Consider the following 15,087-nt stretch of genomic DNA (forward strand, 5'->3'; position numbering starts at 1 on the left):
GAATTCTATGTCTTGCTTTCCCCTAGCTCTGGAGTTCTGCAGTTCTCATTGATCAGTGAACTTGGTCTTGGCTGGATGTTCTTGCTGATCTTCTGGGGGAGGGGCCTGTTGCAGTGATTCTCGAATGTCTTTGCCCAAGGCGAAATTGTACCACCCTTGCCACAGGACCAGGCTAAGTAATCTGCTCGGGTTCGCTCTTGGAGCTTTTGTTCCCTGAACACTTCCCATAGAGCTCTGGAGGACAGTAATGAAAATGGCAGCCTCCCAATCTCCGGCCCTATAGGAGCTAAGATCTTGGGGCCTCACTCTTCAGTGTGCCCTCAGAGAAAAATGTCAATCCCTCCTGTCTCCCTGGTCTCCAGCCTCACTCCGAGCTCACCCAGCATATGACCGAGAATTTCTATCTCTGGCACACTGCCCCATTTGGAGTCTCCAAACCCAGCCGATTCCTGCAGCACTCCCATACCACTCCTCCTGGAGGAGGAAGGAGGGGGTCTCCCTGGATCTGCTGCTTGTGGGGTCCTTGCTCGAAGAGCAGTGTCCTGACTATGCCTTCAATCGCAGTTTAAGGTAACCCTGAGTCAAGAGCCTACTTCTCAGCTCCGTCTCTGTTGCTGGCTTCCCACTCCAATACCTGGGAGATCTGCCACACTCGGACACTCCCAGTCTTTTTATGTCTCCATGGGTCTGGAGACCACACTGTCCCTACACGGGCTCCATCCCCTGCTTAGCCTTGGAGCAACATCCCTCAGTGGAGCAGACTTCTAAAAGTTCCGATTTTATGCTCGGCTGCTCTACCACTTGCCATTAGCTGGCCCCTTCCCCACAGTCTACCTTCCTGTCTCTTTGGATTCACTTTTCTGCACATCCTACCTCTGGAAAGTGGTTGGTTTTCTGTTCCTAGAATTGCTGCTCTTCTCTTCTTTCTCCTATTGAGTTTGTAGGTGTTCAGGATGGTCTGATAACTGTCTAGCTGAACTCCTAGTACCTGATGATAATCTCGGTCTCCTACTCCTCAGCCATCTTGCTCCCTCCCCCTCACCCATGTTCTTCTGATGAGTGGACTAGGTCACATCCTCAGCCCTGAACTTGGCTGCCAGGGCTCATGGCTGAGCCAAGGAGGGCCCACTTTCCTTTCACCCATGTTGTGGGGGCTGAGAAGTGGGGAAATAACAGGGATTCATAGGAAAATCAAAGGATTTCCCCAGAGTAGTGATGTAATTAGTAGCCTTGCCAGTCATTGACCATAAATGCTTTGTGAAGCACTTCCTGCAAATAATTAAGCCCCTGTCCAATGTCTTTCCAATAACAGAAATAATATATCTGAATTTTATTCATTCAGAAATAAATGTGCAGTGGCTGTTGCTCTTCACATGTGGCAGCTGAACAGCATTCAATATCTGGATGTCTTTCTGATCATATTTAGAATAATGGTGAAAACCATGAATTACAGGGCACAAAGCCTGACATGTTTATTGCTTACAATTCATTTTATAGTCCTTTGAGGGCTTGAGCTGCTGAACAGGATGACTATGAGCTAGTTACAAAGAGAACTCCAGAGCTGCATCTTGGTTCACCCTCGGCAGCAGGCGTGGGGCCAGAGCATGGGCCCAAGGCCAGGTTAGGGCCCTGTCTGACCAGCACCAACTTCATCCACAGTGCCACCAGTCATCCGCGTGTATCCAGAGACCCAGGCACAGGAGCCCGGGGTGGCAGCCAGTCTGAGGTGTCACGCAGAGGGCATTCCTATGCCTAGAATCACTTGGCTGAAAAATGGCATGGATGTCTCAACCCAGATGTCGAAACAGCTTTCCCTATTAGGTAAGAACTGCCCTCGGTGCCTCTCTGCTCTTCCCATCAAGTTCAAGCTGACACTTTCCCCAGTGAAATGAGAGACATGATTTGTTTCTAAGTCAGATGTGTTGGGAGTGAACAAATGTCTCCCCAAATTCTCCTGCTACCTGCACTCACACAGATCTTGTGGGCTTTTTGAGCGCAAAGATGATAAACTGTCAATCCTGTCCCAAGTCAGCCTCAGTTTAGTTCAGCTGATCGAGCCCTTTCTGGGTGTGTATCACAGATGTTGGTTGCCCTCATCCCTGCCGAGGACCTGTGTTTTTAACATCACCACTCTGGATAAAAGGGAGATTGGGGTGGGGGGTGGGTCCCAGCTAAGCAGACCATCTTGAGCACTGTCCTTCCTCCAGCCAATGGGAGTGAACTGCACATCGGCAGTGTTCGGTATGAAGACACAGGGGCGTATACCTGCATCGCCAGAAACGAAGTGGGCGTGGACGAGGATATCTCCTCACTTTTCATTGAAGACTCAGCTAGAAAGACCCGTGAGTCCACTCTTGCCTCTGAGCTCCTCATTGCGCGGGTTGGGGGGTGTTGGGTGCAAGGGGACCAACTGACCAAGGCCGCACCCACCATCCATGAGCCCCTGAAGACAGGGTAAACTCCCATATTCTCTTGTGCTCACAGCTGGGGCAGGAGTGCCCAGAGGTAAGCAGACTGGCAATCTCAACAGCACACAGACAGGGAAGTTCCCTGGAAGCAGAGAGTGCCCAAGACCACAAGAAAGCTTACATATCCTAGCCCCACTTCTGCCTCCTACTTGCTGTATAGACTAGAACCTCTGCCCCTTACCCATAGAAGTTCTCCTTCTCTCCACCCACCAGTCAGTGACACAAATTCGATATATAATAGACTAGATATCCATTCATGATTTTTATCACATGCTGACGTACCACCGTGGCCCAGGAAGTGGCCCAGCCACACATGCACACATAACCTTGACTCCAGGGATTATCCCCCACCTGTGTGCCCTCCCAGGTAGCCACCATTCCCCCAAGTGGCTCTGCAGGTGTGATTCCATGGACACGAGTGGTAGCTAGGATCTCTTGCCCTTGATTAAAGACTCCAAGCTGAGTCTTCATCATCAAAGGAGATCATCAGAGTAGTGTCTCAGATGGTCTTCCTTGGAGAATCCTAGCTGAAAATCAGCCTGGCTTTTGGAAGTAATCAGGAACTCTGGGAGAATGGTTCCTTTCTCCTTGTCAACCACAGAAGTGGAGGATCCCATTAGTGGACCTGATTTCAGAGACTATTTAGAAATTGAAAGTGTCCTGAGACCTAGAAACATTTGTCCACATCCAGAGTCCCATCAGAGGGCTGCTGCTTGGCAGTGAGTGGGGCAGACTCCGTACATGAGGGATTAGGTAGCCATCCATCCCTGAAAGGAATTACTACAGTAAACTGCTGACATTGCTTTGTTCTTTTTTCCTTCCCTCAATCATGTTTCCGGTCTCCTGATTCTCTGACGCTGTAGTTGCAAACATTCTGTGGCGAGAGGAAGGTACCAAGTTTTATTCTTCTGTGTTGTGCTTGTGATCACCTGTGTTCATGTTTCCATCATGGGCCATATTTCCATGGGCCACCATCAGCTTTCCCAGATAACCATGCAGTCCCCATCAGTGCAGTCCACCTGCCAGATTGGATGGGAGGGCGGAGGTCAATGACCCAAGGGTCACATGCTGAGAAGCAGATTTAAAATGTACTTGTGTCTTTAATAGACACCAGTCCATCAGAACTTAAAAGTGGGAAGTTGCTATCTAAAGCTATTTGAAACCGTCACTGAAGCAGATTACTTGGCAGGGGTCCCTGGTTGGATGAGGCCTTCAACTTTTTTCCAGAAGGTGATATTGGTTCTGGAGTTCTCAAAGTTTAGACATACACTTTGAGGAAATGCTGAAGAAAAAAACCACCATGATTTCTATAAATGTATATTTTTAAATGAATAGATTTTTTTTAATTTTATTTATCAAACCATCTTTAGATACTAGGTTGGACCCTAAAAAAAAAAAATGGCCATTCTTGTATGTCAAAAATGGTCTAATACTAACAATTTAATGTGGTTCAAAAAATAGCAGGCCCATGTGGGAACTGGGTTATATGGCCTGAGTCACTCTTTGTGGACCCCGGCCCAATGCAACCCCTCCACCAGAGCAGAGTTCCCATCACCTAGAGGTAACTTACTCTCCAGGATGGGGCTTGATTAGTGGATGGGGGTTTCAGGGAGGAGATGAGAAGCAGAATGCATCCCGTGATTTCGGGGTTACGCACAAAATCTCATCTTTAAAAGCTGGCCTATTTCCTGTCTCATTTTTTTCCTGGTAAACATTTCCTCGTGGCATTTCCTAGAGTCTGGCATATGCATGCATGCACATACTCAGAACAATTTCCTGAATGTCAGGCACTGCTGCTCACAGTAAGTCACAGAGCAAAACAAAAGCAGAACCTGAAAAATGAGGAATTAATGCCAGTAGGCACTAGGATTCCTTGGGAAGACAGGTTGTAGCAACTGCCACTCACCATGGACAGCCGTCCCCCAGTGCTGCCCAACCTAGCGCTAAGCCACAATGCATGTAGAGAGCTTTCCCTCTGGGTCTTTAAGAGGTGGTAATTTTCTAAAATTGTATTCACTACAAAGAGGCTCAAGTTTCAAAAGCGGAGACCAGCAAAGAATGCAGGAGACCCTGGGATGTATGAAACAGAGCACAGAGGCCTCACATTGAGGGCAACTTAAGACCCCCAGCTGCTTTTTGGCTGCGGGGTGACAGGTGCAACAAGTGCCATCCTGCCTGGACAGCCGGCTGCTTGTACCCTTCACAGCTGGAACTAGGAAATACAGGAGCATAACCCACAGGCCAGCAGGCCGCAGGGATCTGTTCCATCTCAACAAGAGAAATGAGATGATTGGGGTACGCCAAAGCAAAGAAAGTGCCTTTGTGCCCTGTTAGGAGAAGTTCCACTCAGAACCCTCCAGGGGACCGGATCAGGAGGCTGGCTCTGTCTCCTGTGAAGTCAGTTGTTTGGCGAGGCCCGCGTTCCACTGCTGACTGTGGAGGGAGGCTGTGCTTCACCGGCCATGTGGCCACAGCTGCAACCCCACATGGGGTCCCCAAGCTTTCAGGCTTACCTTGGTCCTTGCAGCTGTCCACTTCCTAAGAGACCCTGGGAGGCCGAGGGACCCCAGGGACAGGGACTTTGAGTCATAGGTCTGAGCAAAATAAGTTTGCCAGGGAAGAGTGGACAGAGAGAAGGCCCCACGGGGACAGAGCACATATGGACTAGAAGCTGGGATGTCCTGGGAACTGAGACGAGGCCCCTTCCTGTAGCTCTCGGGACAGGCTGCCTAGCACCCCCAGGATTCCCCCAGAGAGACCTGTGCAGGGTGCTCCCAGACACTGCTAGCTTCTGAGAGCCTGGGGTCAAGTTGTGCTGGGGCTCTCAGAAGCTAGAGCAGAGCCTTCCTTCCCAGCCCCTCTCTCAGGACAGAACCAGCAACAGCTAAGACTGTGTCCTGGAATCAGTAACCTTGGTCCACAATGGGAACCCCAGGCACTGGGGCTTCTGGGGCAGGAAGGGCCTGAGGCCCAGAAAACTGCCTGCAGAGTCACTGGAAGCAGGTGGAATATTGGCTCCTATTTCGTGTTGTATGGTTTCTAACACTGAAAACCTACCCAGATAGTCAATGAAGTCAGTATGCTGGGTCTCTCAGTGTGCTAGGAAAGAGCATGTTTTTCATAGATTTAATTTTCTTAGCATTTATGGAAATCTGTTGAATATTCCACCTTCACAAGAAATAAAATGAGGGAGAAAGAAAGGGAGAACTCAAACCTTACCAATTTTGTGCCATCTTTATGTTTTATGTTGAGGCACAGTGAGAGCCTGGAGTAGAGGTTTGGGGTCCAGCCCGGCTCTGGTGTAAATCCAAGTAGCCTCCACCAAGCCCCTTCCCTTCCCTGGGCCTCAGTTTTTTTGTCTTTGTAATAAGGAGGCCAAACTAGATCCTCCCAGGTCCCCTTCTCTGCTACTCTGAGGTTTCTCCCCACATGGCCACACCAGGGTGGTGATGGGAGCAGGCAAGTGGGCCTGACCAGGCTGGGGCTTCATCGCCTGACCTGGGGCTGCCACAGAGAAAATGGTGAGGCAGAGGTGGGAGCAGTCTGTCTTGAAGGAAGGATTTGCTGGCACCAACAGGCCAGGACGAAACTGGCACAAAGGAGTACCAGCCACAACATTCTTAGGTTCCTAGGAGTGGTGTGGCACATAAATGTGCTGGAAAAAAAAAAAAAAAGAGGCTTTGCTTTTCTGGCATGATCTGACCCATCTGTTTGACTAGTTGACAACAAACAAAAGACCAAATGTACACTAGAGCCAAGGCTGTCATGTATTTGCCGACTTGTGTCGGTGGCCAGCCCGTGGTGCCCTAGGGCAGAAGCATGTGTCTAGAAGGATAGCCCGGCGTTCACAGAGCCCTCACCTGTGGAGTGATTCACAGGCCTCTGGCACTTTCTCCCTGGGCTGCCCACATACCTCCTGCTTAGCTCATGTCAGCTTGACCAGGCCCCCACACTTTGTGCCTGTACCACACGCAGCCAAACCGCAGGGGTGGGTCTGCCCAGTACCTCCCTACTTAGGAGCTGGCCGCTGGGGATGGGGGTGCATAACCATGGCTGTGTTTGCTCCTCCCAGGCCTCAGTGTGGGGAACATGTTCTATGTCTTCTCTGACGATGGCATCATCATCCTGCACCCCGTGGACTGTGAGATCCAGAGGCACCTCCGACCCACCGAGAAGATCTTCATGAGCTTTGTAAGTGTGCCTGAGAGCCAGTCTTCCACCGTGACCGCTCCTTGATGTCCCAGGTTCCATTTGCTATATGTGGTGTGGTTCCACGAGTGTTCCAAGGCTCCAGAACATCCATGGGAGGTTAAGAGTTGAAGGGCTCATTCCTTGATTAGGCCTTCCGTGCACAGAGCCCTGGGTGAGGCCCAAGGCTTACGGATGGGTTTCTCTTCTCCATTAGTTCACAGAGAAAGGATGGCCACAGCAGGTGCTGCTTGAAGGAGCTGCAAGGTACACTGGGACATTGAGGGGGTGAGGCCTCTCCAGACCCAGGAAGGACCAAGTCAGAGAAGGCTCTCCAGCAGGGCATCCCTGGGCCCAGTTGTGAAGAACAAGTAGGAACTGGGGATGCGTTTCTAAAGGGAATGTTATGAACATGGCACCTGGTGGCATAAAGTGGCATGTCACATCTGGGGAATTGCAAATACTTGGTTTGAGATTAAGATGACCAGAGGCCAGGGTTAAAGCTGAGGAGTTTTAGTGGCAGATCTTGAAAGTTCTGGGGATGCCTAGAGGACCTCAAATGAATCACGGCCCTGGTGGGGCTGCTTTAGAACAAGTGCGAGGCCCCAGTGAGGGTGGCGATGAGTAGGACAGGATTGGAAGCCCAGAAGCAGGTGTACAGGCTGTTGTGAGCATCTGGGTGAGAGAGGGTAGTGACCTAGCCAAGTCAGGGGCAGTGGCAATGGGAATAACTGAGTAGATTTAGTGTTATATCAGCAGGCACCACAAGGGTCATCTGGGGTCTTGCTAGGAGGAACAGACTGTCCTTCACTCAGGAGGAGAGGCAGGTTAGGGGTACTGTTCATTCTCTTGTCACTCTAGGAGGCATGTGCCACATTCTCCGTCCCATGCTGGGATCCCAAAAGCAGGGCAGATAAGTTGCTCATCAAAGAGACGAGGGTGGCCTACGATGTGAATTTAAGACACCCATGGGACACAAGCATAGAAACATCCAGAAGATGAGGACAAGGAGGGGATGGGCCATGGTGAGCTAGAGAGCCCGTGGCTCCCTGGCAGGCAAAAAAAAAAGTAGCTTTAAGGAAGCCTGGAGAACATGGGTCACAGAACTCAAGGATAACTAAGGTTACAAAAGGAAGTGATCCTCAACCAGTCACTAGAGGAGGTGAGCTGCGAGGGTCTCAGTGGCCCCTGAAGGGCCAGGGGAGAGAGCGTGCAAGATGAGAATGCCCCAAGCATCAGAGGTGCTATGAAGTATGAGGCCAAGGGCACAACGGCCATGCCACATGGATGGAGGCCACAGAGATGACTGCCGATGGCAGGTCCAGGAAAGTCTTTCTAGCCCTCTAGACCCAGCTGTCCAAAGGTGTCCCCCAGACAGTGCTTCCCCACCCACCCCATCCCAGGGCTCTGTCCCTCCTGTTGGTTTCTCTCTAGGCCTTATGTTGGTGGTTTCCTACATAAGGTGTACCCTTAGCTACTTGACGGTAGAAGTAGGACATTAACCCAGAAGAGTCGTCGGCAGGCCCCCGCAGGCCTCTCCTCAAGGCCCGACGTGAAGGAACCAGTGAGCGGGGACAGGCCTGGAGCTCATGGGGGAAGTGGGCCATGCCTGGGCAGGGTCCTGCCGCCTGCTTGTGGCACTGCCGTGCTGGCTTGTGCTGTGTGTCCTGCATTCGAAGCTCCGGCCCAGCTGTTTTCCAGGCTGTTTCATTTGAATTAATCATTTTTTAGATCTGCTACCCCGATGAACTTTCCTTCCACGTAACAGCCGTGAAACCATCTAGAAAGAGTGGTCTAGTTAATTTCTAGCAGTTGGGTGTAAATAATTGCACCCTGTCACATGGGCACTAATTTCTCACAGATTTGCAATAACCTGTAGCTCAAGGGAAATCTCTGAAATCCTAACCACGACTCATATTTCCTAAAAAGCCAGAACAAGACACAGTAGGAGAGACCCCACAGGCCTTTCAGACAGCACCAGACCATGGTGAGCTATGGAACAGTCCCAACCAACCGCGTTGTCCTCTAGAAAATGCCCCACCACCTCCCAAGCGGGTTACCGTGATGCGAGCCTCTGCTGAAAGCACTGAGCCAGCAGGAGGTTGGCACATCTCCTCTCAGGTGTCTCTGCTGGATGAGGGGGCTACTCTGGGCAGTGGGAAGCAGCACATGTAGGAGGCAAGGGCACAGGCTTCCCAGCCAGGCACGCCTGGGTTCACATCCCACCTCTGTCCCTCAGCAGGGCTGAGTGGCTTTAGACCAGTGACCTAACCCCTGCCAGCCTCTGTTTACTCATGTGTGAATGGGGGTAGTTATGAGAACTGAATGTGATGCTGGGCGGTGGCCAGGGTGTAAGATGACAGCTCTGCCCCAAAGCTATTGCAGTCATTCAGGAAAGACCTGGAAAGTAGATGAACTCAGGGATGGAGGAGGTCGTCTCCGTAGTCTATGGTAACTCACTTGTGGCAGACTGTAGGAGAGAAGGAAGTGGCAAGGGTGATAGGCTTGGTCCTGGCTGGCCAGACCTGGTGAGAGGGGCAGATATGGTGGAGAGGGTCAGCTCGGGGTGATTGGCTGGGTATGAGGGGCTGTGGGAGAACCAAGCGAGGACTGAAGAGGGCAGTTCTGAGCTAAAGACATAGATCTGGGAGCCATCTTCATCTGGGCGTTGGCTAAAGCCAGAGCGGGAGACAAGACCACCAAGGGTATGTATGAGTGCTTTGATTTGGGTGCCTGAACAGAACCCTGGGGGCCAGTAGCTACAGGATGGGCAGACCAAGAGGGGGACCACAAGGAGACTGAGACAGAGTTGAGTGAGAGTCATGATAAAAAAAAATGAGACTGTGTATCCTGGAAGGTAAGGGAAAAGAAGGTCCCCCTTTTCACTCATTTATTCATTCAACAAATATACTGAGGCACTCATTCTGTGCCAGGCCTTTACTAGGTGCTAAGGATATAGCAGTGAAGCAGACAGACAAAGAGCCCATCACAGAGCATTCTAGTGACAGAAGAGAGCCTAAAAAGATGTAGCCAGATCAGTGCACAACGTCAGGTGGAAATGACAAATGCAGCCAGGTACGGAGGCGAAGTGTGCTGGCGGTGCTAGGCCAATGAAGGGGGCAGGAGGGTGACATGAGGGAAGAAAAGCAAGCACAGCGGGGACAGGAGAGAAAAGCTAAAGGTCAGAGGAGTAGCAGGAGCCAAAGGGGACAGGGCCTACTTGACTTCCTGAAAACCTTGGCTCCTCTTCTGAGCCAGAAGGAATGTTAATGAAGTGGAGGGTGTTGAGAAGAGGAGAGGTGTGGGCAGACTCTCAGTGATGCCCTTGGATTCTGTGTTGAGAATGGGGGGCGGGGGGAGGGGTGGTGGAATCAAGGAGTACAACAGGGATGCTACAGCGGTTATTCAACAGATAGTATGGCCTGAGCCCGGGTGATGGAGGTGGGAGCAGTGAGGCAACGTCAAATTCTGAACGTATTTTGAAGGCAGAGCTGAAATGACTTTTGATGCCCTGATGAGGACTGAGAGGATGAGGAGAAAAAGAGGACTCAAAGATGGCCATAAGGGTTTTGGTCTAAGGAAGGAAAACAGTGGAGCTGCCATTTTATTAAAGGAATGAGCAGGATTGGGAGGTAAAATTGGGAGTTGACTTTGAACTCTCTCAAGTTTGAGGTGTACAGCAAAGAGCCAAGTAGAGTGAGGTGGTTGGCTGCGTACGTCTGGAGTTCAGAGAAAAGGCTCTAACTAAAGATACAAATTTGGAAGCTGTATGCACGTAGATGGTATTTGATGCCATCAGTTGGGATGAGATGAGCAAAGGGAGTGGTGAAGAGGAAAAATCATTGAGGGACTGACCCCTGTGCATTCTGACATATAGAGACCAAGAGATCAGCAAACTGAGCAGGATCCAGCCAACAGAGAAGGACCAGCCTGTGGGGTGGGGGAGCTGGGGGAAGGAAGCAAAGAATAGGCAGCATGGAGTCAGGTGGTACCCCAAGTTCAAATAAAAAAGGGGAGCAGATTTAACTTAATAAGTGAGAAGTCTGGAGTGCTGAGCTCAGTGCAGACGGGGAAGTTCGCACCCAAGAGGGGAAGAAGGCAGGCCTGGTGGCTGCTCATAAAAAACACATGCAAAGGGAGTTCCAGCCTCACGAGTGGGAGGAGGTGGAGGTGAATGTTCAAAACAGGTGATGTGGGAGGGCTGGTGTGGCATGTTTGTGGGTTCTAAGAAGGGGACAGAGGGACAGGGCAGTGAGGGAGAAGGACCCACACAGGGCAGGGGACCCAGGGGATTAAGAAGATCCATGGCAGCCTGTCTCCTTTACAGGAAGAAATCTGTCCCCAAGGGGAAGGAAATGCCACCCAGCCATGCCAGTGGGCCTCAGCCGTGAACGTCCGGCACCGGTACATCTACGTGGCCCAGCCAGCACTGAACAGAGTCCTTGTGGTTGACGTGCAAGCCCAGAAAGTCCTACAGGTACATCTCTCTAAGGGAGTGAGGGTGCCACTGGTTCAGGGGCACAGCCTGCCGCATTCCCATTCTGGTAGCAGAGGGTGGGTCGGGGCTAGAGGACAGTGAGAAGCGGTGAGAGCGGGGAGTGGTGAAGTGGGGGTAAAGTACGGCCCAAGCCACAGAGGTTTTTCATCCGGGCAGTGACCTCATCCCACTTAGACTCTGAAACAGGCAGGCTCTGTTAAGCAATGGCAGAGCAGGGCAGCGTCGTGGCTACTGAAATAATTCAGGCATGAACTGCCGCCAGCCATGAAGGTGGCAAGGACTGACCAGATCCTTGATAGATCTTAAGTGTGGAAAGATTTCCTTCTGGGTCGAATGGAAGTTTTAAGAGCGGGAAATCAGGTTGTTGGGGGCTTTTCGTTACTTTGAAGAACAGTAGAATGGTGATGCCTTTTACTGTGTGTGGTGGATTGAGTAACGGCCCCAAGATGACGACTTTGTCATGCCCAGAACCTATGAATGTCTCCTTCTCGGGCACAGGGGCCTCTGCAGAGGTGATTAAGGTAAGGATGTGTAAATGGACTATTACCGGGGATGACCTGGGTGAGCCCTTCCTCAATGCGAGTGCAAGTACCAGTATCAGAGGGAGGCAAGGAGAAATGTGACTGTTAGGGGCAGGAGGCACTGGGAGGACTGGAGCACACTGGGGCTCTGCTGGCTTTGAAGATGGGGGAAGGGGCCGTGAGCCAAAGACTGCAGCGCTAGAGGTGGGCAAAGTCAAGGGAACATACTTTCCCCTCCAGCCTCTAGAGAGGGCACTGCCCTGCAGTCATCCTTGTCCAGCCCAGGGAAATTTAATTTTGGACTTTGAACCTCCAGAACTGTAAAAGAATTAAATTGGTGTGGTTCTAAGCCACTAAGTGTGTGGTAAGAGGTTATCATAGTAATAGGAAAATAATGCACTCTCTAGAGCAGGTGGTATGGCAGGTGGTATAGGCCATGGAGCAGGAAGACAGAAAAATTAGGAATTTGGGTTTAGACCTGCTAAGTGTTCATTGCTATTATAAATGTTCGTTGGGGCGCCTTGGTGATTTCTTCCGTTGAGTGTATGACTCTTGATTTCGGCTCAGGTCATGATCTCCAGGCTGTGGGTTCAAGCCCCATGTCAGGCTCTGCACTCAGTGAGGGGTCTGCTTCTCCCTCTCCCACTGCCCCTCCTCCCCGCTCATGCTCTCGCTCTCTAAAATAAATAATTTTTTTAAAAATAAAAATGTAAGTATAGATGTCAAATAAGCAATTGGATGAACAGGTCTGGAGGCCAGCGAGAGCTCTAGGCCAGAGAGGTCAGGGTGGGTAAGGTCACCATACCAAGTGTTACATCCAGAGAAGCATGAAATGACTGGAGGTAGTACAGATGGAGAAGAGGTCAAGCTTGGAGCCCTGACGCACTCCAACACTTAAAGATCAGGAAGGAGAGAAGAAGCCAACAAGGAGACCAAGCAGGAGGAGCTTAAAAGGTAGGAAGAAAATTGGGGGGAGGAAAGGTTTTCCAGAAATGAAGAAAAGGAGTGTTTTAAGAATGGTGTCCAATAGAGCTGAGCATTTCAAATCAACAAGACTAAGAACCGACCATTGGATTTGGTGTCCCATGGATTACCCTGGAACAGAAAGAATGATCATGCAATACAAGCTTGTGGTCATAGAAATACAATCATTGTGAGGGGGTTTGCTGTAAATATGAGTAAAAGGAGTCAAATGAGACAGTAGGTAGAAGAGCATACAGAAGTTTCTTTAGAATAGATGACATTACAGCGTTTTCATGTGTATATGTATGAATATAATGCTAAAAAAAAAAAAAAACAAAAACCTTCCCACACATCATCCATTTCTTCTGCATCACTGAAGTAGGCAGGAGTCAGTGGAATCCAGGGCAGAGAAGTAGAGATGCAAGCGTTGGATAAAATCACATTCTTTCATATAACCTAAGGAAATGGAAAATACTCAGGTACACTTATAAAGATGTGACAGTTACAACTGGGGGCAGGTGGATGCACATCTCTTGTGGTTGCTTTTATTTTCTCAGTGAAATAAGAAGGAAAATGATCACCCAGCCTGGAGTTTTGAAGAGAGAGGGGAAGGGTGCATTTGAGATTGAACTGACCAGGCCACTGTGCAAGGACTGCTGGGTGACAGCAAAGGCCCACTGAAGGCTTGCGGATCGAGGGAGAAAGTGAGGCCAGTGAGCAGGGCTGTGGTTTGTCTTCCTAGCAATGCCCCTGTGCATGCTCATTGCAGGGGGAATGTGGGTGTGACCTGGGTTGTGGTTTCTCCAGGCCACTCGGGCAGAAGATTTTCTCTTAGTGATTTTTCTGGCCAGTGAACATAGTCTGGGTAATTTCAATCCTTTGACACTCACTGAAGCTTGCTGTATGACCCAGCTTGGAATCAATGTGGATAAAAATGTTCCACATGAACATGAACATGAAAAGAATGTGTGTTCTAACAGTAGGGACAGTATTCTGTATACATGTCAATTATGGCAAGTTTGTTTGTTGCATTGTTCAGATCTTCTAAGTCATTTTCTCCTTTGTCCACTTAGTTTATCAGCTGCTGAGAGGTGTGTTGAAGTCTCACACTGTGGTTGTAGGTTTATCTAAATTACATCCATTTTTTATAGGATTTAATTTTCTTGTTTAATTTTTCTGAGAAGGAAATACATTCTAGGTGGGACCAACATTGGGGGGAGGGATAACTGAGAAGATGAAAGATCTCCTCAGTGGTGTTGTGTTATGAGCCCTGGACAGGCTCCCGAAGATCTACTTCAATTCAAGTGAAAGGTACATAAAATTGTGTTACAATCCCCAAAAATACTGCCTAGGCATTTATTGAACCAGCATTTATTAAACGCCTTCTCTGTACCCAAAACTGGATACAGAAAAGGGGGAGTAAGATGCAAAATTGATAGAAGATATTGTTGCTGCTGTTTTTAATCATCAAGAAACTTTTTTGAGTTTTTTTTCTTTTTTAAATATTTATTTATTTGACAGAGATTACAAGTAGGCAGAGAGGCAGTCAGAGAGAGGAGGAAGCAGGCTCCCTGCTGAGCAGAGAGCCCGATGCGGGGCTCGATCCCAGGACCCTGGGATCATGACCTGAGCCAAAGGCAGAGGCTTTAACCCACTGAGCCACCCAGGCACCCCTTGAGGTTTTTTTTTTTAACATAAAATGTATTATTTCTTTCAGGGGTACAGGTCTGTGATTCATCAGTCTTACACAATTCACAGTGCTCACCATAGCACATACCCTCCCCAATGTCCATCACCCAGCCACCCCATCTCTCCCACTCCCCTCTACTCCAGCAATCCTGTTTGTTTCCTGAGATTAAGAGTCTCTTATGGTTTCTCTCCCTTTGTGGTTTCATCTTGTTTCATATTTCCCTCCCTTCCCCTATGATCCTATCTTGTTTCTCAAATTCCTCATGTCAGATCATCTGATAATTGTTTTTCACTGATTGACTTATTTCACTTAGCATAATACCCTCTAATTCCATCCATGTCATTGCAAATGGCAAGATTTGGGGGGTTTTATGGCTACATAATATTCCATTTTGTGTGTGTGTGTGTGTGTGTGTGTGTGTGTGTGTGTGTATACACATACCAGAGCTTCTGTATCCATTCATCTGTTGATGGACATCTGGGCTCTTTCCATAGTTTGGCTATTGTGGACATTGCTGCTATAAACATTCAGGTGCACATGCCCCTTTGGATCACTACATTTGTATATTTAGGGTAAATACTCAGTAGTGCAATTGCTGGGTTGCAGGATATCTCTATTTTCAACTATTTGAGGAACCCCCTCAAATGCAAAAACTACTGTTTTCCAGAGTGGCTGCATCAGCTTGCATTCCCACCAACAGTATAGGAGGGTTCCCCTTTCTCTGCATCCTCACCAGCATCTGTCATTTCCTGACTTGTT

General features: G+C 49.4%; 1 protein-coding gene across 1 annotated transcript in view; it reads left to right on the forward strand.

Annotated features, from left to right (window-relative positions):
• LOC111141174 (follistatin like 4) overlaps window positions 1-15,087 on the forward strand; it is a 401,642-nt gene that overhangs the window by 374,309 nt on the left and 12,246 nt on the right. The window contains exons 8-12 of the mRNA XM_022493544.1: window positions 1,660-1,821; window positions 2,208-2,342; window positions 3,332-3,358; window positions 6,541-6,659; window positions 10,984-11,133. Of these exons, the coding sequence (XP_022349252.1) occupies window positions 1,660-1,821; window positions 2,208-2,342; window positions 3,332-3,358; window positions 6,541-6,659; window positions 10,984-11,133 (593 nt within the window). The remainder of the gene's footprint in view (window positions 1-1,659; window positions 1,822-2,207; window positions 2,343-3,331; window positions 3,359-6,540; window positions 6,660-10,983; window positions 11,134-15,087) is intronic.

Source organism: Enhydra lutris, unplaced genomic scaffold (assembly GCF_002288905.1).
Source record: "Enhydra lutris kenyoni isolate GAN:26980312 unplaced genomic scaffold, ASM228890v2 scaffoldscaffold5, whole genome shotgun sequence".
In the NCBI taxonomy this organism is placed as follows: domain Eukaryota; kingdom Metazoa; phylum Chordata; class Mammalia; order Carnivora; family Mustelidae; genus Enhydra; species Enhydra lutris.